We start from the raw sequence: 25,622 nt of genomic DNA, 5'->3' as shown, positions 1-25,622 counted from the left end.
AAAAAAGTGGTTGTATGGGAATGCTGTCACAGAGAAAGTTCAGGTGACTTAAAAGACAACACAGAAACTCCGGGGGCCACCGTTGACGTCGGCTTTCCGTCAGCGTGAACCTCGTCCTCCTGAAGTGAAGCGGAGGTGAAAAGCTGCGCGGGGAGCGACTCGCTCCTGACTTTATTGACTATAATTAACGCCGCCACCAAAGACGAGTGCGATCTCCCACCTTCCCCAACAACCAGATGGGTGTCAATTTATTGCACGTTAGATTCACGCCAAGAAAGACTTTGACTACGAAGCCAAACAAATTTGACGCCGTCCAGCAGCATTCTACCTGATGGAGCTGTTTCACTGGAATAAGAAGCATTTCTTTTCATCCCCTGCCTCTTGTTTTTTTTTTTTTTAATTTGGTGTGGTTGGCACTGGATTAGCTCCCTACGCCCCCCCGCCCCCCGCCCTCCCCGACTGATCCGATCCATTTCGTGTAATCCAACTCAATTTAATTATGTTTATCGTTCCACCTCGCTGCTGCCGAGGAGCGGCGGCACACCTCTAACCAAAGATAAGCCCCAGGGACCCGGTGGCTTTTCTTCTTCTGCTTCCTGGCAGAGTGTCAGCCTGAGCCTGTTGCCTCATGCACAGATGTCGCCGACACTCGGCGAGTACTGCAGGAGGTGGAACATTGCGATCCGGAGCTCCCGACGTTGAAGATCATAACCCAAATGTATATTTTTCTTACCTGGGGGGGGGTGGTTGTTGAGGGAGTTTGTGGAGTTTAAGATTAGTTTATGCTTCTGCGTTTTCAGAGAAATCCGCCCCTTTGCCGCCTTTTCACCCCGTCTTGCGTGCGTCGACCCATTTTTCGAAACTTGCGTCAAAAGCTACGCGAGCCTCACGCAGCTCGCAAGGCTGTGATTGGTCTGCTAACTGCATCCTGTCCAGAGTCTCACATTTCCGGTTCCATAGCATTAAAGTTATTAAATAAAATTTTTTTACGAGAGAATGAATCAGTTTGAGTCAGTTTGAGTTTTTGTCGGGAGAAATCCGTAAATATGAGCACTGATACGACCCGTCATTGGCGTCATTGAACAAAGTTGTGGAGGAAAATACGGGACAAATACAGTATGTCTGCGAAAAAAAGCCGATGAAAAGCAGCAGGCTGTAGGTTGTCTTCAACAAAACACGTGACTCCCCCTGGTGGTCTGGAGGTGAATTGCTTTGCAACACGCGCAAGCCTTTTTAGAACCATGAAGTGAAACGAGTCTGTCGACACAAGACGCAGAAGCAGCTTTTTGAGAATTTGGGTGCCCATTTTTTGTCCTTTTTTATTTCTGCTGGCGAGACTAGAACTCACAGCCTTCCCTGTGGTAGGTTTTCATCAATCGAAAGCTCACAATAAAAATCAAACTCTGCAGCAACTGGTCACTAATGTGTCCGTCTTGGCACAACCTTATTTATCTCTTATCGTATTCTCTTTCCGTGTCGCTCTCTTAATTAGCTCAATTAGCTCCCTCTAGGGCCCCCCCTCCCCTCCCCCCAGTGTGGGAACCACTGTTTGTAGAACATGGAGTAGCACAATAAAAACGTTTTACATGCAGCCTCGAAACGAAGAAGTCCTTCATCCACAGCCCACGTCGTGCTCACCTTTAGGTGGGATCACCAACTGAGTTACATTTTGTGGGTGTGTGGAGCAGGAGAAGTCGGAGGGATGGAGGCCCGTTTAGCACCAGGGCCGAGAGAGACCTCTCCTCGAGTCAGCGATGTTTAAGCTTAATTGTGCTCAGAGTTTTTTTTGGGGGGGGGGGGGGCGGCAGGCACCGCTGTGCACGATTAACTGTCGCAAAGTCATGAGAATGAGCTCCTCGTGTCCATTAATGGAGCAGATGCAGCATTCGTACAAACAACGGGTCACGTCAGACACCGCTGCCGATAACGAGCTCAACCGTCCTCCACCTGCGCGGCAATAAATGCGTTGCGTTGTGTCGCTGGTGTCGGTTTCCGGCTGGCGCGCTGGTGCCATTTGGCGGCGCGTCTTGTTAAAGTTTGACCCGCGGTTTTGCTCAATAAGAGGCTTGTTAAAGTGCATCTCTCTCCCTGTGTGCCGGTGCGCTTGTTAAATCTCACCGCTCGTCATTAGCTCGCAGAAAAAGGGGCTCGGAGCTTCCATGCAGTCTGGGTTTTTTTTTTCCATCTTCTTTCCAGATTCCCCCGCGGCGCAGTGCGAGGGATCCGCGGCTCCCTCGCACTGCAGCACATCGGAGGGTTAATTGTGCAAACCTTTATTTAAAAGCGACAGCTGTTCTGCAGGGGCAACATGTCCGGGCAGATGTAGTTTCTTGTTATTTGTGCGCTGTTTGATACCGGTTGGTCATGTAGGAACTTTGTAATTATAATGTGTCCATACAAAATGTATTAATTGGTGTTACGTCTTACTTATAGTGAATATTCAACAAGGTCAGATTCATCCAGAAAAGACGTTTTTGGTTTTTCAGTTTGGTAGCATTGATACTGACTTTCAGCATTCTAAAGAGAACCACTTATCTTTGTGTGTCTTTGGCCTCAATCTCATTGGTTCCTTTGAACATCTAAACCATCTAAACCAATTGACTTTATATGTATATATATATACTGTATATACTCTCCTCTTCAAGAAGGACTCAGCATTTCCCTTAAAAGCTTCAGAAGAAGAAGACGTGAACAGGGGTAAACCGTGCGTTTGTTGGAGCTTATTTGGAGCTGTGGATTAATACCCGTCTGACACGCTGCTGAGTATTTACAGCGGCGGCTCAGTGTGTTTGGGGTCGACTCTGAACGGGCTACGGTTTGTGTGCGTTCGCGGTAATGACGGATCACGTCGTCCCGTTGAACCGCGTGGCTCATTGACGTGTTTCATTCCTTTTGGGACAATAATGAAGATCTGCGGCTCAGAGGAGGCACGTTTGTCAGGCGCTATTTCACAGTATAGATTGATGGCTTCCGGTTTCAATTGTCAGCCTCGTCCTTTAAGCATCTTTAACCAATAACTCCCTATTGTGATATTTCACAACGGGCTGGATGTGTTTGTCGCTTTCTGCAGTGCAAAGCAGAGGGATTTATGAAGCTGCAATAACTGCGGCTGCAGCACCTTTTATTCGCGACGGTGTCACGCGAAGGTGTCACGGCTCAATTCCTCTTCTGCCGTGCGTAATGCATCTCTGGGAAAGATGATTGTAATTACAGCGAGCGGTGCGGTCCACGCGGGCGCCGTCGATGGGAGGCTGCAGGGGGTGAACGGATAGGAATCGAGTGTATGGATCTGCGGTTCCTTCGCTCGCGCCCACTCCTGCACCGGAGGGCCGAGGTTTTAATTGCTGTCTGACCAGCCCCCCCGTGTGTGTGTGTGAGTGTGTGTGTGTGTGTGTGCGTGTGTGTGAGTGTGTGTGTGTGTGTGTGTGTGTGTGTGTGTGTGTGTGTGTGTGTGTGTGTGTGTGTGTGTGTGTGTGTGTGTGTGTGTGTGGGGAGATGCGCCGCGTTGATACGAGGAGCAGCAGGGATATGCTTCTCCTCCTCTGCGGTGGCTGTATTGACAGCGTCTCATCCTGGAGGAGCTGATAAGAGCAAAGGACCCCGGGAGGCTCAGTGACGGGAACCGGGGCGCTTCCTTTTTTGGGGGGGGGGGGGGTGAGCCTCGGAGGTCCCGCGCTGACGGTCCGGGGGGCTAAGCGGAGCGGGTCAGAAGGTCACCGAAGCGAGTGGTGTGACTCTCGCCCCTTTGTTCAAAATCAATGAGAACACAAACCTGCTTTGTACATATTTACTCTATTTATTCTATTTACTCTATTTACTCTATTTATTCTATTTACTCTATTTACTCTACTTGCTCACACAAGCAGAAACAAAGTAGGGCCTATTTTATTCATTGCTGTGCTGTTGTTATCCTTACAGTTAATGTCAGTAAGCTGTAAGTTAGCATCTTATGTTTGGTCTTATTTTTCACCCCTTTTCACCCATGTTCCAGTTCAATGGTGGTCTTTTCAGGGTAGAAAACACCATACGACTGATAACTGCTGAACGAGGCCACTGGTTCGTGACGTGAGGAAGGCGGCATCACACGGCGGCCCCCTGTGGACCTCAGGGAGGATCACACCGCCGATCAATCACGTCACGTGGAACTAAAGCCAGATATCGGGGGCTCACTAGTTAACGCGTCGTGCCCCCGTGGGAAGCGACATGCCTCCTTTTGCTCCCTCACACGTCGTCTCTGAGCCCTCAGGACCCCCCCCCCCCAGTCTCTCCGTTCATTGGGTTATCCTGTCCTGCCTTCACCGTTACTCCTGTGATGTTTCTTCTAACCTCACAACAAGTCTTCTTCTATGAAACCTTCAGAGCTCTGGAGCTGCTTTCTCTCCGTGTTCGATCCCCGTGTGAAACAGAAAGTCAACATTGATGCCACAGCAGCACTTCTTTGGTTATTTTAACCCCAACGACAATCTTTCCCTCATTTTAAATAAGCGTTTTTTAATTTTATTTTGAAAAGATTGTAAGGAAGTAACAAGCTCGACACACGTTGCTGCTTTTTGTGAGAAAACCGAAGCGTGGCGTCCTTCGGGTATCTCACACACACACACACACACACACACACACACACACACACACACACAGAGGCCCATCTGCTGGACCACTTTCCACTCAGGCTACCTCTCCGCTGCTGTATTATTAACTTCCAATCTACCTACTGCTCCCCCCCACAGATCACAAATAACGGCCCCGGGCAACCGGTGGTGTCCGCCTCATTATCATATTTATTTAAAGTACCTCATGACCCATTTCATTCTGACATGGGTTCCTCTCGTCATGACTGAGTAGTCCCATATTTAAGCGGGGTCTCTCCGGAGATGCCGCCGTGCATGACGGGAACATCGCTTCCCCGTCCTTGTCGTTCGCATGAAACAAAGGAACATCTTGGTTTTTTTTTTCTTCATCTGAACCCGTGAGCACGAGATGCTGCATTATCGCAGAAACCCAAAAAAAAAGAAAGAAAGAAAAGAGACGTCACTCGATCTTTTCGTGTATTGGGAATCCAGCCCGGCCCGATCGATGACCCGTCGCGCGGCGAGATGAAATACCGAAGACGCTCGACGCGGCACGCGGAGTCGTAACGGCACCACTCTAATGGGCCACGTCTGACGAATGGGCCCGAATGACCCCGGTGCGGCTCGGTCTCCGGACCGAGCCGCATCGATCTCCCCGCTTTGCAAATTTATGGCTTTGTTTCTTCAATTTGCACAAAAGGCAAAAATGTTGTGGTCTCTGCTGGCATCAAGGCATTGACGTCCTGCAGATGGGTCTCTCGTCTCCCTGTCCCTCGCCCCCCCCCCCCCCCCCGCCACCCCCCCCCGCGGGGGGATGGGGGGGTCCAGTCCTCGTCTTTTGGGGCGACGTGAATGTCACCGCTGTTACTTTATCCGTCTAATTGACCGTGACCTTCTCCATGATTTACATCTGTAGGGAATGTTTATCGATGAAGTCTCCTCTCCGGTGCTTTAAATACGGAGCTTACTGATATGATACGGCACATCCCCCCCTCTGCTCCCCCCCCCCCTTGCTCCCCCCCCTCTGCTCCCATCGGAGTTCCTTATGTTGAAAAAGCAACAAACTCGGCCCCACTGCGCCGAACTTTAGCCTCGAATTGATTTAACCTCCAAGACTCTCCAACCGTAGCTTCAGTCATACCCCCCCCCCCCCCATCCGCTGTTGACCCCCCCCGTTGAGCTCCACTGCACGTGGGCTTTATTACCTTTGCTTTCGTCAAATGGCTGGGAGCTCCGGACTGATATTTCAACTGAGACGTAATTAACGAGACGTCTCTTTCTCTCCTGCGAGGCGTCTGCTGGGAGTCAGCTCGTTGAGAGAGGGGGGGGGGGGGTTGGGGTCGGGGGGGGGGGGGGCGAAGGCCGGCGAGAGGAGCGGCGTCTCGAGGTGCAGCAAAAGCGGTTTCCTTCGTGACGGAGGGGAGACAAAAGCCGAGAGCCCTGGTTGGCACAGCGGGTCTCCTCGTCAGGGTCCGGCAGCCATGACGGTTAGAAACACCACCTGTGGGTGGAAATTATAGACTATTCCGAAACAAAGGAAAAAAAAACTTTTGCCATTTCTCTCCGTTGTGAATTCTTTCGGCTAACAAATGGAGACTTTGTCCACCGCGTCAACGTCTCCGTTTGAAAGCGTGTCCGTCGTTGTGCTTCGTTCGGAGGGTTGTGATCCTCCTGTTTTTTCAGTAACTCTCTGGCGTTAAATGCTCGGCGTGTGAAGAAGGTCTCTCTCTCTCCCTGGGGAGGCGGAGTGGGGGAGACCTTGTATTTCCTGGACGTAAAGAACAGCACCGACACTGAGACACATGTTTTATTCAGCATCGGCTGTCGAACTGCTGCTGCACAGCGGCTCTGAGTTGTTTTGCTCTTGCACTTCATTCGTTTAAAGCTCAGGAAGCAGAGTGACAAACAACACAATTACAACAAGGCAAGGTGTTCTTTTTTTTATCTTATTTTATTTTTTTCAGCACAACTTTGTGTAATGATGTCTCCGGCACCGCGGAGCGACGTAATTGCATTTAGAAGCAGCTTTCTGGCTCTCGATCGACAGCCATGTTCGTGTTTATCAGTGGAAATAGTTTCTTCAAAACTCACTCAAAAATAACCCCAACGCTTCATCAGATGTTGTGCTTGTTAATTCCTTCCTGATGTGGATTCTCTCTTGGAAATGAGAACAGGACGTCAGTGTCACACGGATCTGAAAAGTGTCTCAAACAGTGGAGAATGTTTTTATATGAGGTTATTAATGTGGGGGGGGGGGGGGGGGGGGGGTTAACTGAGGAGGATCTAGAGGCACGAGGGTGACCTTTAGCTGCTGAGGTTCCGTCCCGTTGTCACCTGCCTGCAGCTGGCTCCTTTTGAAAAGGACAGTTTTACACCCGGAGCTTTTTTGAAGCCATTTAATGGACGAGTTTTTTTTTTCCCTTTCAAGTGTCACGCAAACGCAGCCTGCGCCACCTCACAGCATGTAAAACGCCACGCGCTAACGCTTCAGGTCGCATGGGCCCCTTCAGGTGACGCAGGGCCACGTCAGGTGGCACGCGGCCCCTTCAGGTGACATGGGGCCCTGTCAGGTGGCACGCGGCCCCTTCAGGTGGCACGCGGCCCCTTCAGGTGGCACGGGGCCACGTCGTCGAGAGCGCACAGCGTCTTCGCGGATTTTCTTTCTCATTTTTTAAAGCTTTTATTCTTTTTTTCTCCGGGTCTCTCTGACAATCAGCAACGCTGTCTGAGGTCACCCCCCCCCCCCCCTCCCCCCCCCCTCGCCCCCGGGGGCGCCAGCCTCCAACAGCGACCGGCTAAGACGCCGAATAATTGTAGGAAACAATCCCTGTTATTTCACGTTTCTCTCCACCTGAATGTGACCCCGGTGTCATCGCCCTGCGGCGGCGGCGTGCCAGCGGGTGACGACGCGCAGCAGAATGCGGGTTTAACGCGCTTCGTGTGACACCTCAATTTCCTCCCTGTCGATCAGCGCGGCGGCTGCATCTCTCTCATTGCTCCGCTGGACTGACAGCTGGAGACGGACGCAGCCTTTGAGTTCACGGGCAGAAAGGTGTCCTCACGCGAGACCATCAAAAAAGCTAATTTGCATGACGGGAATCAGAAAAATCTGTTTGTTTTAAATTTTTTTTTTGTTCATGACATCACAAAATAATGTGATTCCCCCGAGGTTTGATCGTGTTGATCATAAATCCTGCAGGTGACGGCTCCCTTCTCTGCCCGCCGCGGCCATCCGAGAGACACACGGGCCGGCGGCGTTGCTGAGTCGACAGCCGCGTCCTAGAGCGTAGTCCATTAGCTCCACCTGCCCCGCCCCCCCTGCCCCCCCCCCACAGCACCGAGCACATTTTCATCTTCCTGACAGCCGAGGGAGATGTTGGTCGAGGCCCAGACGCTGATCCGCGCCTCGCCGCATCACTCATGCGGGGCTTTAGTGTTGTTATTTCCTCCCTGTGAGGACAGATATCCTCACAGGGAGGAAATGGAGGGGGGGGTGGGGGGGGGGGGGGTGGTAGGAGGAGTTGTGGTCGACCATTACCTCATAAAGTCACCAGATTGCTTTGGAGGAGACGGGCTCTGAGGACAAATCATCTTTGCTCAAAGAGCTTACAATTAAAAAGACATCTGTGTGTCTTTGCAAAAAGGATCTGAATGTATTTAAAACCATTAATAGTCACTGAATAGAATGATCAAATGTACATTATTGGCCTTTTGGCATTATTGATCGTACAGGGGGACAAATGATCGTACACATTTCACCTTTAATCATTGAATCTATTGCTTGTAAACACATTTCATTTTCCTCTCAGTTTGACCGTACTCACACACGTTCACCAGAATGTTCTGTTTCACCTTTTATTCCAACACACACACACACACACACACACACACACCACTCGCACTGCATCCATTAGGAAAATGCAGATATTGATTAGTGCAGCTTAAAACCTCCCTTTCTGTTTATTCTCCCCTGTAGTCTGTTTTAATCCTTTATTTCACTCTGTGAGACGGGATTACCAGAATGTTCCGTTGTATCACCATTTCACCCGTCGCTAATGTACAAATATTGATTGGTGCAGCTGAAGAAAAGACGATTCAAAGCCTCCCGAATGACACATTTGCAAATGAGCTCATATTGAGCAAGGACCCACTTTGCATCCTGTACTTTAGATGACACATTACATCTCTGGAGGAGTTGAGTGAACGCACACTCAAACTGAGCTGGATAACAAAACAAAAAAATACAGTTTGTCTTACTTTTATTCGCAAAACTTCTTCCACAGACATTTAACTTTGCTGCCCCCCCCCCCCCTCCCCCCCCGCTCTGCACATTCGGAGATAACCCGACCATCTGCCTCCAAAGGGAAGCTGCCTCGGAAAAAATATCCCCAGAACAAAAAACTCCAACCCGCAGAACGGATGGCGCCCCACAAGCGGCGGGTTTTTACCTGTCGCACCGACGTGGAGCTGCAGGAGGAAGCCGACCGCCCACCTACAACGTAGAGACGCATCCGAGTGTCTGTCACAACGTGTGCGTGTCTTTGTGTCACCGTTTGTTTATTACTAATCATTTACTGTTTTCCATCCTCCGCAGCAAAGTGGGAAAAAGAACCATCACGAAGTTTACTTTTGCGAGGTGCGGAGCGCCAAGTCACATCCACGCCGGGTTCCCCCCCCCCCCCTTTTTTTTTTCATTTCCTTAATCTCGGCCCACCGGCCCAGTATCACTGAGTCATTATCTTGGGTTACTCGATCGCACGGTTCACCTCCCGTGGGGTCGGGTGAAGGAGGGAAAAGACATCCGCTGGAAATAAAAAACGCTCAGTAATTCAATATCTTTAATAAAGACGGTGAACAAATCTCCTCGCTAAGCCCCCGACGTTTGGATGATTGATTTGAGCCCAGCGAGCAACTCGTGGCTCCCAGAACCAAAGAGGAACAAGAGGCCTCGGCTCGGGGGCCTCTGAGCGAACACAAAGGGCCCCACAGAGGCGCCTATACGGCTCCCCGCAGTGTCCTCTTTCACAGGGCCACGTGGGGACGGCGATGGGACGACGCGGGGACGGCGTGGGGACGGCGATGGGACGGCGTGGGGACGGCGATGGGACGACGCGGGGACGACATTTAATTACTTCGAAAAAGGGCTGGAGAGCAAAGGGCTGTTTTTTCAGGCTGAATGAGTCCGTTTGGGTCAGTGAAAGACTCCATGAAATGAACCTCAAAGGTTGTCCAGAGACAACAGGTCGCTAAGACCTTATATAATATTTATTTTGTCTTTCCGAGAAACCAGATGGTGGAACTAGGCACGTGTGGTTCTGTGGTATCGGATCAGACTTACTAACCCTGTGACATCTACTATTGAGATGCCCCTGTGCAGCCATTGCATGGCGTTCTTCATGAAGATGGTTTATTGACCTACTGCTTCATCTCTAATTCAAGGCCTTCGCCCCGACACCCACTTCCAAGGACACATTTAGATACTTAGTTTTATTTTGTCCCCTCCGTGTTGTAAATTAACGTCTCTTTTCCGTTTCATCACAAAAACGAAGGGTGGTGAGATCACAGCTCCATGTGACGACGCCGAGGACGTGGAGGAGCGCGTGCGTCTTCCTCCTCACTTATTTAGGCAGCCGGCGCTCTTAAGCTTCTCCTTCGGCACAGACCTCGCTGAAAACGAATATGCGTGAGGACGACGTGGCCGTCCTTAGCTGTGACTGAACCGATGAGCGGGCCTCACGGACGATACCGACGCCGTCGGCGCGCAAGTCGTCTTCCCAGCGAAATGGAAATGAGGTTTTGTGGAGTAACAAACGCTTCTCTTAGCGGGCGGCAGGAACGAGGCCTCGCCGGTGTTCGCCTCCATCTTCGGAGACATTTCAATGACAGGCTGAGACGTCGTTGGAAGGGGGGGTGGTGTCCGTTTACCCAGGAGAGAGCCGGTGTAATCCATCAGCCTGAGCCATCTCTTTTGGTCACGATCTGCCTCTCCGGACGCGGCTCCTGTAGCAACAGGGCCACACTAAAAGCTTCCCCACATTCCTGTATAATTTATGCCCCGACAGGGATAATCTGCAGCTGACCCGGAGCCCAACCACAGCAGATAGAGAAACCGTACAAATATTTAATGTTAAGTGGTGCATTATACACCACATGCTGCCTCTGCAGTGCACTAACCAGAAGGTGCGATGTGTGTGTGTGTCCTGCAGGAATACAGACCTTACACTTTTTATTTATAGTGCAGTTTCTCTACCTTGTACGTCGCTCTAAACCCATTTGTTTCTATACAAGATGTAAGTCTTAAAGGTATGGGGTCACAAATATAGGTCCATATTTTAGAGAAGGTTTCCAAAACAGATGCTGCGTTTGCTGGGGGACTATTTTCCGTGATGGATGGACACACGTGGTGCAGCCTTTACTCGACCTTTTGGCTTAATTACTCAGAGTAAGATGAGAAAATCAACTCTCATGCCTGTCTGTAATCTTAGCATAAAGACCGCAGACTGGGGACAAACGAACTTACTTTCATCGGTTTTCTGGCCATTATAATCACAGAGGAGACGTTTCCTCACGTTGTGGTGACTTTGTCCTTGTGATGAGAAAAGTAAGTATCCTGAGATCCTCATCAAAGCCCGCTAAAAGAAAAGAGCTCAACACTTAGAATGACTCACAGAACATAAAGCCCCGAACAGATGCTATGAATCTAATTATTAGAAAGAAATCCTATCATTCAGTGATGTTTTTTTTTTTTACCATTAGCCGCCGATGCTAGCTAGCCACATTTACTCATGAAACGTTTATTATGACACTTATTATTCTCTAGTCAGATCATAAGAATAATAAGATATCTACAGAAAAGGTGTGAATGGAACAAATCCTTCTGGGGTAAAGGTTTGCTAATTAACTGCCGCCAATTCAAAGCTCATTTTGGAATAATCCCTTTTCGGTTTCCTGTCTTGGAGACGACTTCTGCTAAATTTAGCCCCCCCGTGTGCCGTTGTTAGCTCGGTTTCAAAGTGAGAGGCTCACACAAAAGTACGAGTGAACAATGCCTCACAGTGTGTCGGTATCGATGTCTTCTGTCCATTCAGAGATATCTCTTTACTGTAACTCCACCCGGGGGGGGGGGGGGCCCAGAAGAGCCTTTCACTGCCCCCCCCTCCCCCCCCGGTCCAACCCTTTTGTCCCCCCGGGCTGCGAGGGGACGTCATGTCCTTCGTCCTGTGAAACCAAAACAAACAAACGGGAAGCTGCCCCCCCGCCCCCCGCTGAGAGGTGGACAAGTCACTGAACTTCCGAGTTCATTCTTGAGTTAAAATTTTAAAAAAAAACGTCATCTTGAGTAATTGGCCGCCGCTCTTTTATTGAGGTCAAGTCTCCTGCAGACAAATGACGAAGCCAGAAAAAGAATCTCATACAAGTTATTATGTAGAAATATGAGTGCCAAGAGAAATGATCGGACTCGCTGTATTAATATTTGATCAGCGTGAAATCATTTTAATCTCCTTTTGTAATTAAACTTTTGACAGTCATGTAATGGAGGTTCTAAAAAAGCAACGTGGAAAATATCACATAACTATGTAATTAGTTCCCAAACTCATTTCCTCATATGCATTACCTATAAACACCCCCCCCCCCCCCCCCCCCCTTCATGTGAGAGGGACACTTTGGGTCAGTTCAAACTGAAAGAGAAAAACATGTTGTACGTCAAACTTCAAAAAGGACCACGAGTGAAAAATGTCTCATTCATTAATTATAGCAAAGAAGACAGATGCCGAGGCTTTAAAGAGCTCTTCACGGGGTCCACAGGCGAAAATAAAAATAAAAATAAAATGAAAGTCCATTCAACAAAGACAAAATAGTGCCGTTGGTTTCGCTTCCCCATCCGTGAACCCGGGCTTTGGCTCCCTGGACCACAAAGAGAGGGTCTTTAAAGTGGTCTTTAACTTCACACAAACAGGTCAAAGTCAAACACACGCATTACAGGAAGGATGCCCTCATCTTCAATGCCCCCCCCCCCGAGTTAATGTTGCTGTTGGTCAGCAGCAGAGTGCAGGGAGCGTGTCCTTCTTCTGCCAAACATCTGCCTCGTTCCAATGGCTTTTTAATGAGAAGCAAAGAAAGGACGCGAGTCAAGTCGCTTCAGGGCATCGTTACCAATGCCGTCATTTAAAACGTTGTCCACTTCTGCTCCTTGTAACGTCCAACGTGGATCCGGGATCAGCGTGGCGGTGCAGTCATGTGATCTTGCCTCGGAAACACTGATCCTTCTCGCAGTGCGTTTGAGCCACAGTCGGTTTTTCATCATTTTTTTTTAGACCACCGTCGAAAGAGACAGAAATAACTAAAGTGAACTCTACACTCCGTGCACACTGGTGGAGCTGGTCCAGCGGCCCTCGCCGCCGATGCCAAGCGTCCGTCGTCGTCCCCCCCCCCCCCCCCCGCTGGAGAACATCAAGTGCCTTATTTCATTTGCGATATTGATCTTTTTGTTCTTGGATCGCTCGCCAGCATTAAAAAAAAGATGACGAGCTGCAATTCTAATTTGATTTGGCGGCGCGAGGAGCAGCAGGAGGAGGACGAGCGTCTGAAGATGCGTGATATGCATCCGATGATGTCACGACCACACGTTAATGCCTCTCTAATGCACACGGACTTAGTGGGGGAATGAATTTCTCTATTTACCAGAATCTGAGATCTGTGTGTGTGTGTGTGTGTGTGTGTGTGTGTGTGTGAGGAATGCTTTTAGGAGGCACTTAATCGCTTATTTTTCCTGCATTTTCTCTGTGGTTTTAATCGACGCGCGATGAATAATAGAGATAAAAAACGAAGGGGTGCTGGTCATTACCAGTTATGATGATTCAGTGTATTTTGATAATGCCGCCTTATAAGAGGCCCTGATAATGATGTGCATTAAGCTGCACAGTTTTCATTTTCATTCTCGAATACCCCCCCCCTCGCCCCCTCCAGAGCCTAATGACGGTTTTATGGGAAACTTCATTAAGCAAAGGGGGATTCTGGGATGAAGTGGCCTTTCTTGTTGGTACTCAGGTTTGTATTAAAGGTTCGGGCTGCGACCAGATGGGTGATTTATTGTTAATTAACTCCCACTTCAAAAGGATTTATCTGCCCACCCCCCCCCCCCCGGTACCCGCCCTCGCTGTTCATCCGCCGCGCCCGTCCAACGGGGTTCGAATGCGCCGCCGTCCACGCGCCGGTCAGCAGTCTTCTAATGAAGAGAAAGCATCCCAGCATGCACCAGGCTCTGTAGACGGCCAAACAAAGGAGGTGATTCATCTGAGATGTAATCCGAGGTCACAGGCCGCTGAGTGTCTTCTGGTGTGGGTTCGGCTTTGGAGTCATGCAGGTCTCGGGTCTCGGGTATCGGGTATCTCAGCCAGTCATGTGGTCCTCGTCTGCTGCAATGGGGGCTCATGCCTGACCGCATGGAGACCTTTCAATTACACCACGCTCTTATTACATGTGTTACTTATTGACTCAAGTGCGTTTGTTCCTCCTCGAGTCTTATTTATTGCAGAGTTTCAGCGGCCGTTATAGACTCGGTGGGTCACTCTGCATTAGGCTGGAAATGAAGCGCGCTTAGCTGCATGCGTGCATGCACTCGCTGCATGCTCCTTTGTACCTGCAGAAGTTACCGTCCATTTAAAGATGGGAAATTATTCAAACATGACTGATATAGGCCAACATTTAATAAATCTGAGAACTAGCTCGGAGCCAGTATCTTGATCAGATATTTTGAATGATCAATTGATTCTCTTCAATCAGCTGGGGGAGGTGGGTAGAAACAGCTGTTTGTCTACCAATAGGCCTCAAACAGCTGTTTGTGTGTCTGCAGCTTCCCCCTCTGGTTCCTCGAGTCCCACGGCAGCGAAAATGGGATTATGGCTTTAACAGGGCACACAGTTTAATCCACAACCATGAAATGCAGGATGAGGAACGGAGCCTCCTCGTCTCTGGATGCGAGCTGTTCCACACACACACACACACACACACACACACGCACACACACGCACACACACACTGCGTTGATGTCTGATGACGCTCCAAACGCAGGAATGAGTAACTCTTCTACAGCAACTTGTGTGCCGAGAACAATTCTAATAGTTGTAATAATAACGTAAACTCTCTCGTCACGTTGGAGTCGTCAGTAACTATTGGTCACATCAGGTTTACAATTTCTATTGGTTTCTTTTCTTAAAGAAAAAAAAAAAGGCAAAAGAAAACCCACGTACAGCAAATGAAGAAATGCCATTAAAACACACGTTTGATTCCGGCTCTGTGATTTCAAACACAGAATGTTGTGGATATTATGGGATGCTTGAGGGTCAAACTCATCTTTTAGGCTGCAGTTTGGAACCTGGATCCGCTGTGTATGAAAAGCATAGTCAGCGCTGTGTCTTATTGTAATATCCATGAACATGCCAAGGTGCCGTTTCGTCTTTCATCATCAGTCCAATTCGTTTTCCTCGGTAAAAACGCAACATTTTGTGTTCTTTTTTTTCTTTTTTAAAAGCTCAGCAAAAGGGTCTCGCTTGATGCTGCTCATCCTGATCCTTCCCTCGTGACATCAGTGCTTCTTTTACACGTTCCCTGCTTCCCGTCCCACTGCATCCCTTCAAATAGAGACACCTCGTCACACCCCCCCCACACCCCAAAACACCACTTAGACCATAATAGCAGCGTTTCAAAGAGAAACTGAAATAACACAGCTGCCAGCGGTCACCGTTTATGTCCGTGATGGTGGTGATGGAGATGATGGTGGTGATGATGACAACGGTGATGATGAGGGGCGGGGCTCTGGTGCCGCCCGCTGCTTTCTTTGGAAATAGTTTGTCGGCATTAAAAACCTCCACCATTTCATGGATCGGGACAAATTTGTGAAGCCAAAGTTCTCCGTGCAAAGCAAGCGACTCTCTCAGTGACGGAGCAAACACCGGGGGGGGGGGGGGGGGGGCGCAGCCTGTAGCGCTTTAAGGCCAGTTGAACCCTGGAAGGCCTCGGAAAAAAAAACAAGCCACTCGAGGGGATCTCGATGCAACTTTATTGTTTTAAAAAAAAAATTGTGACAAGAGGCTTCCTAGAGGACCCGGGGCTTCTTGTTTTTGTCCAGTGCTCTCACCATAACCAGTTTTTTTTTTTTTGGGGGGGGGGGGATTAAAATCATTCGCTATCGCACGCCTCCACGACAGGAGGACTTCCTCGGATGTGTTTACCGAGCGTCGCGGGCCCCGGGCGGCGGGATGGAGGAGGCGGCGCTCGAGGGGTTTTCTGGCTCTTAATCCGTGGACATTATCTCCTCGCTGTGAGCGGGTCGCGGCTCGTTACCTCGCAGCGGAGGCAGGCTTTCAGGGAGCGAGGCAGGAAGGGAAGGAGGGGAGGGAGGGAGGGAGGGAGGGGGGGAACCTCCCCGGCCGCCCGAGAATGTAATCTCCAGATTAGGGGGGCGAGACGAGTCCCCGCTGCCGGCCTGACCTTGTCGAGGCGGCGGAGGAGCCGCAGTGAAATTGAGATTTCAGGACGGGAGCGAGTCGAGGCAATAAATAAATAATTGTATATTTGTTTTTTTCTGCTTTAGTGTTTCTTCCTCAGGGGTCAAAGCCTTGACCCCATGATTCCAGCTAATTGTTTTCCGAGTCCATCGAACTCTGAACATTCAAATGAATCAAAAACCTTTATTGAGGATAAAGGATTTATTGAGGCTCGTTGCTTTGTGTTATCAGAAGGAATGTCTATTTTTAAGCTGCTTTTGTCTTTGTATAATTCAGCAAGTACAAATATTTGATGTGATTCGGCAGCGTTTTTGGGAACTTTTGAAAGTCTCCCGAAAGCTTGGTTTAATTTTTTATTTCTTTGGTAACTCTAAAAAGAGACAAAATAACACATTGATCTTTAACCGATGGTCCGATTAATGATTGAATTGCCAGAGGCTTAGATGGTGCCGACTGACCAGCAGCGTATCGGTGGTGACATTATGATAATATGAGTAATAGTTATGAATGACATCACTCACTCACTCACTCCTTCCTGTTTCAAACATTTGCACTAAGCTGCCGTTCGTAGTCACAGTTCCATCTGATGGGAAATACACGACTCACCTTTTGGGGAAGAAGTCTCCTGCGCTGCCTTCTGCTCGCTGTAGGAAGCCGATGGAGGAAATCCGTTAGCAGAGCCTTTTACATTTTCTTCTTCTATCTGGATTTTTTTTTTTTTATTGCATTTTACTTTGAATGTTTCATCCCTCGGTGACCTCAATGTCCGTTTGATTGTGTTTACACGAGCATGCTGTGCTGGGTGGGAGCTGGGGAACGAGGATAATGAGGTCGCATTCACGTTGGAGCATTTCATCCTTTTGACCCGTAATTGCAAAACAACAAAATAATGAGTCTGTCGGCTGCAGACGGACACGCGCAGCATCCGCCGCGCTGCGACCCCTGGGCCCCCTCGGAAAAGATACCTTTTTATTCTCTTGCGCTGAAGAGAAACCCGGCGCCGTGATGTTTGCACGAGGTGGAGTTGCATCCTGCTTAGCGCAGAAATTAAAAATCACAATTACAATTAAGTTCTAATGTTTTTCTGCCATTTCATGAGCAAGTAAAAAAAAAAAAGCATCTCAACGCGCAAGAAACGCGGCTCAGTCACATCCGACGGGTCGCACTGCAGCTAAAGGTCACATCGTCAGCCTTTTGGACGAGAAGATTGATTGGTGTTGGTGGCTGTGTTTGTGCAACGTGAAGAGAGTCCCGTGTTTACCTCGTGTTTTTAGGGTTTGTGCTGAGCTTCATGCATGAGCTGCTCGTGTCATTTGGAGTCACAGGTCGGATCCCTTTGGGTCGGACTGAAGGGGAAGGTTTTTAATATGACAAAGCATAAAAAGTGAAAGGACTGTTGATAGAACGCGTTGATTAATAGAAAGACAAACTAAATTAGGTGCACCTGAGCAAAAAAATGGATTCACGGAAAAATGGCAAACCAACGTTTATTCTACGATCAGATGAGAAGGAGGGCGAGAAGACATGGACTTCAACATGGACCCGGTAACCAGCTTATGCATTTTAAACGGGGAGGGCCTGAATCAGCGAGCTGCTTGCATTTCACACGCCGTGAAGGTGGGTCCAATGTGTGCAACGGGGCTGGAGTTTGCATATTTGATGCACTGAAAAAAAGAGAAGCAGATTTAGTTTGTAGGATGAGTTAGTTCATCTCAACGCTGGGGTTCAATTCGTGAAGCGAGCTGATTTGAAGCTAGTTTGAAGCTGATTTGAAGCTGATTTGAAGCTGATTCGAAGCTGTTTTGAAGCTGATTTGAAGCTGATTCGAAGCTGATTTGAAGCTGATTTGAAGCTGATTCGAAGCTGATTTGAAGCTGATTTGAAGCTGATTTGAAGCTGATTCGAAGCTGATTTGAAGCTGATTCGAAGCTGATTCGAAGCTGATTTGAAGCTGATTTGAAGCTGATTTGAAGCTGATTCGAAGCTGATTTGAAGCTGCTTTGAAGCTGATTTGAAGCTGATTCGAAGCTGATTCGAAGCTGATTTGAAGCTGATTTGAAGCTGATTCGAAGCTGATTTGAAGCTGATTTGAAGCTGATTTGAAGCTGATTCGAAGCTGATTTGAAGCTGATACGAAGCTGATTTGAAGCTGCTTTGAAGCTGTCTGCCCATTGATTGTCGTGCACCGTCTGGGTTTTTCTGGATTTCAAATCAAACATTTTCTTTGAGGGCAAGAAGGATTCTTTGTTAGAAAAGAGTTGAACACAAACACAACCTCAGCCCCAATCTCCCAATAAATCAGAGCCGGGATGTTTAGAGGACGACGCGTGGTGGCGGGAGGAAACTTGTTGCTAGGCGATGCATTAATATTAATGTTGTCTTTTCTCCGTGTCTCTGCCCCCCCCCTCCCCCCCCGTGGGATAAAGCAAAGCTTGAGGGTATCTCCACCTCACTGATACCTCTTTTATCCTTAAAACTCAAATCAAAGGTTTTAATTACATTCCGCCGTACTGCCGCAGAGCTTTGTTGAGAACCACCGATGCCTTCAGAGTTTACAGTTTGTAGTTAGAGGTGCAGATGCTCAGATCATTGTAATTGAAAAGTGGTCATGTGATATATCTGCTCGTGGGGCGTTTGAACGTGTGATTCAATTTGAACCCTTGAACTCAGCCCCCCAACTCATGATTATTTCCCTTTATGGATTGTTTTTTCATTTCATAGTTTGTTTCAAACCCCATAAATAAATGGGTGATAGACTTTGCCCCCCCCCCCCCCCCTCCCCACCGACGGGCTTTTAGCCTGCAGTCTGAGTCGTAACCTCCCCCCCCACCTCTCAGCTGCCCTCTCTGCAAAACCATTTTTCCTGGCACCGAAACACAGATGTTATCCATCTGATTAAATGTTCAAGGTTACATCTCCAAATACATCAAAGTGCACCTCTCCCATAGGAGGAGCTCCCACAGCCAGTAAGCTCCAGTGACCCCCCCCCCCCCCACCACCATTTGTGTTTTCTGTATGACCACAATGGCATTTCTGCCCACATTCAAAAGTATTCTGGTGGCCCAAAGGTTAAAATAGAGATACGGAGGGAATGCAGCGTCCTGATTGGTTCCTGAAAGGTTCGAGACCAACTCTCAAAACGCTGATCTAACATCTTCATGCACTTAAAGACATGAATATTCATCCTTTACATTTTATGGAGCATTTTTAATTAACTTTGGGAAATCGACTTACTTTCTTCCTTAAAGTGAGACAAGAAGATTGAAACCCAGGTGCATTATTCATAGTGCTGTGGATTCATTTCAGTATTGATTCATCCGTGGCGTATTTTCATAGTTAATTATTTGTTCAGTGTTTTTTTTTTCTCTTCTTTTTTTAAAACTTCTGGTCACAGTCCAAGAACAAAAGACAAAACAATTCCCGATCGTGTTTTTAAAACTCAACTGATCCATCATCTGTGGAACCCTCCTCCTGCTTTTACTTTTTGCAGTATTTTCATCTTTCTCCACTCAACACCTTCTGTCTCTCCGTCTTTTTCAGAGATCGAGAAAATTCAGAAAGACGAGGACAAGGAGGAGGAGAAGTTCATCGACGTCGTCATCAACAAGAACATGAAACTGGGCCAGAAAATTTTAATACCGGTCAAGCAGTTTCCTAAAGTAAGTGCCGAGGCAGCCTCTCCGGGATATTCGTGCATCTCCGGTTTCTGTTTGGGTTCCTCAGCGGAGCCTCAGGAAGCTTCTGGTTGGTTGAGGTCAAATATCTGGCAGGAGTTTTGCTGGCAGGTTCTGGAAGTTTCCTTCTCTCGCCAAAGAAGTGTCTCAAGCCGCCGAAAGGTTTTCGACCACGAAGCCTCATTCGCTCACAGCGATGAGAGGGGAAACCTTTACACACACACACACACACACAGCATCACATGCGCCTTTTCACACTGAATACCAATAACTGCTCCCAGTCACACGGGTCCGGAGGCGGGACCTTCGTCGATGGCGCTTTCATGTCTTGGTTTATCCTTTTGTCAATGAACGTTCACGGAATTATACGACAATGGATTTTCGTTTCCTTGGCGACCAGCGGGTTTCTTACCACCCTTTTCGAGGCGTTTTTTTTTTCTTTCTTCTTCTTCTTTTCACGCGAAATGAGCACACGGGTCACATGTTTAGGCTCCTAGACAGGCCCGGCTTTGCGGTGACCTCCACGTGAAGCTCCCCCCTTGAGCGATAAGGAGGTCTTCGCCCCCCCCCCCCCCGCTGCGTGACAGAGAGAGAGCACGATGGGGAGGTGTTGGTGTAAAAGCGAAGGGGAACATCGCTCAAGTGTCCACCTCAGGCCTCCAGGGGGGAAAGCCACCTGCAGGGCGGCGAAGGAAGAACCACCAAAACCAATGGACCTCTGGAAGCTACACCCCCCCCCCCCCCCCCCATTTCTGCTCAATGACACCAGAGGATTATAAAGCACGTTAAAATAACACCTGTCAGTCTGTCAGTTTAACACACGGGGTGTAAAAGCCTGTTTTTAAAACCAGCAATCAGTTCAACACGTTGCTCTAAAATGTCGACACGCACCCACTTCCCCGTCAACACCCTTTATTTTAAAATGAAAACGAGCTTTAACAAGAACATCCGCAGCGACGACATAGCGGTGATACGTCTACGTCAGAGAGCTGCACATCTTCTGGTGACCATTGTCTGTGGTTGTGCATCAATGTTCCAGTGGGTGGAATGTCTCCTTTCGCCCCCAAATCGCCAGATCTGGGCTCACTTTTTGGGGTCTCGCCGTTAAGGGCTCGTCTGCAGGGATGCCGGGGTGTGAGTGTTCTGCGTGTAGCGCCGTCACGTCTCCGAGGTTCACAGCCAAACAAACCTGCTTTGGCGGCTTTGATAAGCAGTCGTACTCATACGCTGTTTAGAGCTCCGACAAAGCCACCGAAGGAAGACAAATTCCATTTGTTCCACCCGACAGGTAGAAATGGCGAGAGTGATCGTCCTGACTTGAATGGGTTTTTTTTTTTTCCCCCTGAGCTGCGAGCATCAACCTTTGGGCTTTTCCCAAATGGCCACTTAGCGGCACGTCGACCCGTCCTCCACAAACGCACCTGGTTTTTTATCAGAATGAAGCAGGCGGGGACGTTTCACACCAGTGACCATTCCTCCCACGCTGCATTGTGAGAGCGGAAGCCCCGCAGCAAACAACCTTCACAAGAACCTTCCTAATTCATCTTAATGGGGTTTGTTCTGAAGCGAGAACACGCAAACCGGAGCGCTGACCGCTTCGTGCGAGTTAATTGGTTTTTCACTAATTTGACAGTTGTTGTGATATTATTTCAATTGGAGTATTAGTTTTAGTCATTTATGATGAACACAAATGAATAATTATCACATTATTTTCATCATTGATTGTATTTAACTCACTTTGTGAGCGCGTTTACCTGCTGATTAGAGGATCAACTGTATCTCAATTGACCAGAACAATGGGATTCATCACTAGAACACGGACGGCAAACATTTTGCGGTTTTCGAACACGTTAATCTTGACCTTTCAGCACAACATTTATAAGCAGATCTCGGTGAACGAGGAACTTTTCGTTATTTCAGAACCAAACGAGACGGAACTCAAACGCCGGCTTCAGAAATGGAGACGGCCACGATTTTAAAACACGAGTCACACCTACTCAGCAACTAAAAACACCCCACCTTCTGCATGCGGCTGCACTATCAGCCCCCCCCCCCCCCCTCCCCCGGCCTGCTGGGCCCCCCCCCCCTCTGCTTTGGCCGAAAGCGCCGCAGGCCATTAGCGAGGCGTAAGGAGTCCCACTGGTTCATTTCCAGTTCAGACTGTGGCTCCTCTCTGAGCGGTGATTTATCCTCCTGCTTCCCCTCCCCCCCCCCCCCCCCCCCCCCCTGCTGTCCTCAGCACAAATCACAGAGCACACCTTTCGCCGGGCGCGCAGTGTTCCATTCAGCAGGCGATGAAACCATCTCAGAAGATGTGCCCCCCCCCCCCCACCCCCCACACACACACACAACGCCCTGCACCCCCCCTCGATTAATCATACATCCTTTCTCCACTCGCTGACTTTCCAATCAGCCGCATTACTTTATTTTTGTTTCAGCTGAACATAGTGCAAAATGTATAATTCAGTCCCTTTTATTTTTTTCTATCTACGGTGAGATTTCTGCGGAGCGGCAGCCTGGGATTGAGCTCGCGAGCTTTTATTGTGGTGACTACAGACACACAATCCTCTCACAGGGTTTGCTGACATGAACCAGTGGAGGAGCCCAGGCAGGTTTTATTGTAAATCACATAATCCCTCGTGATAACTAAAGCATCAGCTAACCCCCCCCCCCCAAGCATCAATCACAGAAGGAGTCAGAGAGATTTTGATTCCCGATCATGGTGTGGGATTACGGTTATGTGTTGGGAAAGACTCTCATATTGGGAGGATTGTTCCTACGAGGAGACGAACGCGTGCCTCAAAATAAAAATAAAGATTTCTCTCTGACATTTACTGGTTCGGTCAAACAAATCCGAAGAAACATCGGCACGATCTCTGTTTAAATAGTCGGGAACATCACGTCACATCACTCTGTTGTCCATAATGCGACTTTAACCCACTTCAAGGCCTGGGGAAATGTTAGATGTAATCCATGTACATTTCAACCATCATATACAGGAACACACATTAAATGTTTTTCATGTGTGAGCTGAGTAAGAAAATGGAGGAAATCTGGCACTTAGATTAAGAAGCCAGATAGTGATGGGAAAGGGTTCTGGGCCTTTGATTCACCAAAGCACGGTACACAAAATATGAATGTTTCATGTGGTGAGCTGGACCAGAACGTGCAGCAGCATCCAACGTCTGGACCAACACCGTCCAATGTTACATAGAAGAAACAACTAGTGTCCATGGAGAAAAATTACAGAAACATTTCACAATAACCCAGATGTGAACATCTCATATCGTGAAACCCCTGAAGCTTTTCAAATGTTTTGTATGCCTTCATGTGAATGTTGCGTGGAAGACAAAAAGATTTAATTGGAAACAATCCTACAGGACGTGCATGGTATACAAACATTGTGTACACAATCCCACACAAACTCACACGCATTCTGAGAACGATCAAATCTTTAATTAGCGCTATGTTTCCAGGCGATATCAGAGGAGGAGTTTCACAGGCATATTTTAACGATGCGGCGTGCCGTGAGTTCTCTCTCTGCCTGATGCTCGCCGAAATATCAAAATCACAAAAGCAGTCTTTTGCCTCCCGATCCACGCTGAGACGCACAACCTGTCAGCGACCGAGGCCCCGTCCAGGTGGAGGCGATGGATGCCGCCCCTCCCCACCCCCCCATCCGGCGCCGGCGGTGTCTCTTTGATGGAACTTTTACACGTTTGAATACATTAGGGGCACTGTTTGCTTAGATAACTTTAAAGTATAATTGAATTTCCCTGACCCAACATGTCGTGTCCTAGTGGACACATAAGGAGTTCATTTGTGCCCCGTTGGAACGTTTGAGGACAGAAGTTATCATCAAAGTCCACACACTCTAACGCGGAGGCAGACGTGCCGTTACATATTCATCAATCCAAGGTCAGGACTCTGCAGGAGGCCACTTTGGAGTTATGGCAGCGGGACGCGGCGGAACACGCGCCTGTAGGATCTCGCGCCTGTAGGAACACGCGCCTGTAGGAACACACGCCTGTAGGAACACACGCCTGTAGGATCTCGCGCCTGTAGGATCTCGCGCCTGTAGGATCACGCGCCTGTAGGAACACGCGCCTGTAGGAACACACGCCTGTAGGATCTCGCGCCTGTAGGATCTCGCGCCTGTAGGATCACGCGCCTGTAGGATCACGCGCCTGTAGGAACACACGCCTGTAGGATCACGCGCCTGTAGGATCACGCGCCTGTAGGAACATGCGCCTGTAGGATCACACGCCTGTACGATCACGCGCCTGTAGGAACATACGCCTGTACGATCACGCGCCTGACATTCAGAGAAGAAGTTTAACAGATTCGGGAAACTGATATCGGTAAAGTTTTGATTTCATGAAAAAATCAGCGGAGACACACACCATCAGAATAGTTAAGGTTTTATTTTTAATACATAAGTACGATTCATGTAACCGTGTGACTCGTTTGGAACCCTTTACTTTGAGGCTAATTGGTTGGTTGATGTAGCGGATGTCGTTATTGATTATTGACCGTTACTTCAGAGGGGCACTCTAATTCTGCTAAAGAAAACAGAATTTATTATCAGAAAAATGACATCATCTTGATAAATGTTGCATTGTGGGAAGTGTCCAGAAGCTTGGCTCAGTGTATCTTGGCTGCTGCATGAATTATTACTTGTTTGTTTTTTTCTGTCGGTGTGCATTAACCAACATATTGCCATTCTTAATGAATGAATCAAGGTTGAATGCACTAGACCCCAGGGGTCAAAACGTAGTCCATGAACTGCAACATCTGGCCAGGAAATATTGTTGCAGGTTGTTCCATGTGTTCCCTTCCGTGAGTTTACTGCCATCTGTTAAATGAATGCTCAAATCCCATGTTTAAGTAATCTGATGAATGAGAAACACAGTAAATCACATGAATGACTCTGTGGATGAGTCAATCTTTTCCCTCTTCTCATGGAGTGACTTTCGGTCACTACCATGGACTCCAGGTAATTACATTTGAGGATTAGCATAGTTTTGTTTATCAGTTTATTCCACAGGTGCAGACTTCTCCCCCTCATTAGTGGAAGTGGCCTGCAGGCGTTTCATCAACATTCATTCAATTCAATGACAAAGTGTGTCCTGGTGCTGTATGATTTCATTTAACGTCTGTATTTCCCTAAAGATAAACTAGAACGGATGCACCGGATACATTTATTCACATTATTAATTGTATCAACGTAAAGGACGCTACCTTTAGTTGTCGAAATAAATGCGTCTGTCTCTCTGTTAATGCGAGTTGATCATGGAAAGAGTTTTACCATAACACGGAAATATAGATTTGTATCATCAGGCATGATAATGTGAATTTTACCTGACACTGTCTTACCTAAGACCGTCTTAGCTAAGACCGTCTTACCTGAGGCCGTCTTACCTAAGACCGTCTTACCTGAGGCCGTCTTACCTAAGACCGTCTTACCTGAGACCGTCTTACCTAAGACCGTCTTACTTGAGGCCGTCTTACCTGAGACCGTCTTACCTGAGACCGTCTTACCTAAGACCGTCTTACCTGAGGCCGTCTTACCTAAGATTGTCTTACCTGAGACCGTCTTACCTAAGACCGTCTTACCTGAGGCCGTCTTACCTGAGACCGTCTTACCTGAGGCCGTCTTACCTGAGGCCGTCTTACCTGAGACCGTCTTACCTGAGGCCGTCTTACCTGAGGCCGTCTTACCTGAGACCGTCTTACCTGAGACCGTCTTACCTAAAACCGTCTTACCTAAGACTGTCTTACCTGAGGCCGTCTTACCTAAGACCGTCTTACCTGAGACCGTCTTACCTGAGGCCGTCTTACCTGAGACCGTCTTACCTGAGGCCGTCTTACCTGAG

General features: G+C 48.4%; 1 protein-coding gene across 2 annotated transcripts in view; it reads left to right on the top strand.

Annotated features, from left to right (window-relative positions):
* Window positions 1-25,622, top strand: part of khdrbs3 (KH domain containing, RNA binding, signal transduction associated 3) — a 55,793-nt gene that overhangs the window by 5,049 nt on the left and 25,122 nt on the right. For both annotated transcript variants that reach the window (XR_005120447.2, XM_037473840.2), the window contains exon 2: window positions 19,613-19,731. Coding sequence is in view for 1 of the 2 variants with exons in the window: in XM_037473840.2 (XP_037329737.1) it covers window positions 19,613-19,731 (119 nt within the window). In the remaining variant the exon portion in view is untranslated. The remainder of the gene's footprint in view (window positions 1-19,612; window positions 19,732-25,622) is intronic.

Source organism: Pungitius pungitius, chromosome 17 (genome assembly GCF_949316345.1).
Source record: "Pungitius pungitius chromosome 17, fPunPun2.1, whole genome shotgun sequence".
Taxonomy (NCBI): domain Eukaryota; kingdom Metazoa; phylum Chordata; class Actinopteri; order Perciformes; family Gasterosteidae; genus Pungitius; species Pungitius pungitius.
Note: the sequence above shows the minus strand (reverse complement) of the source record. Positions and strands in the feature narration are given on the sequence as shown.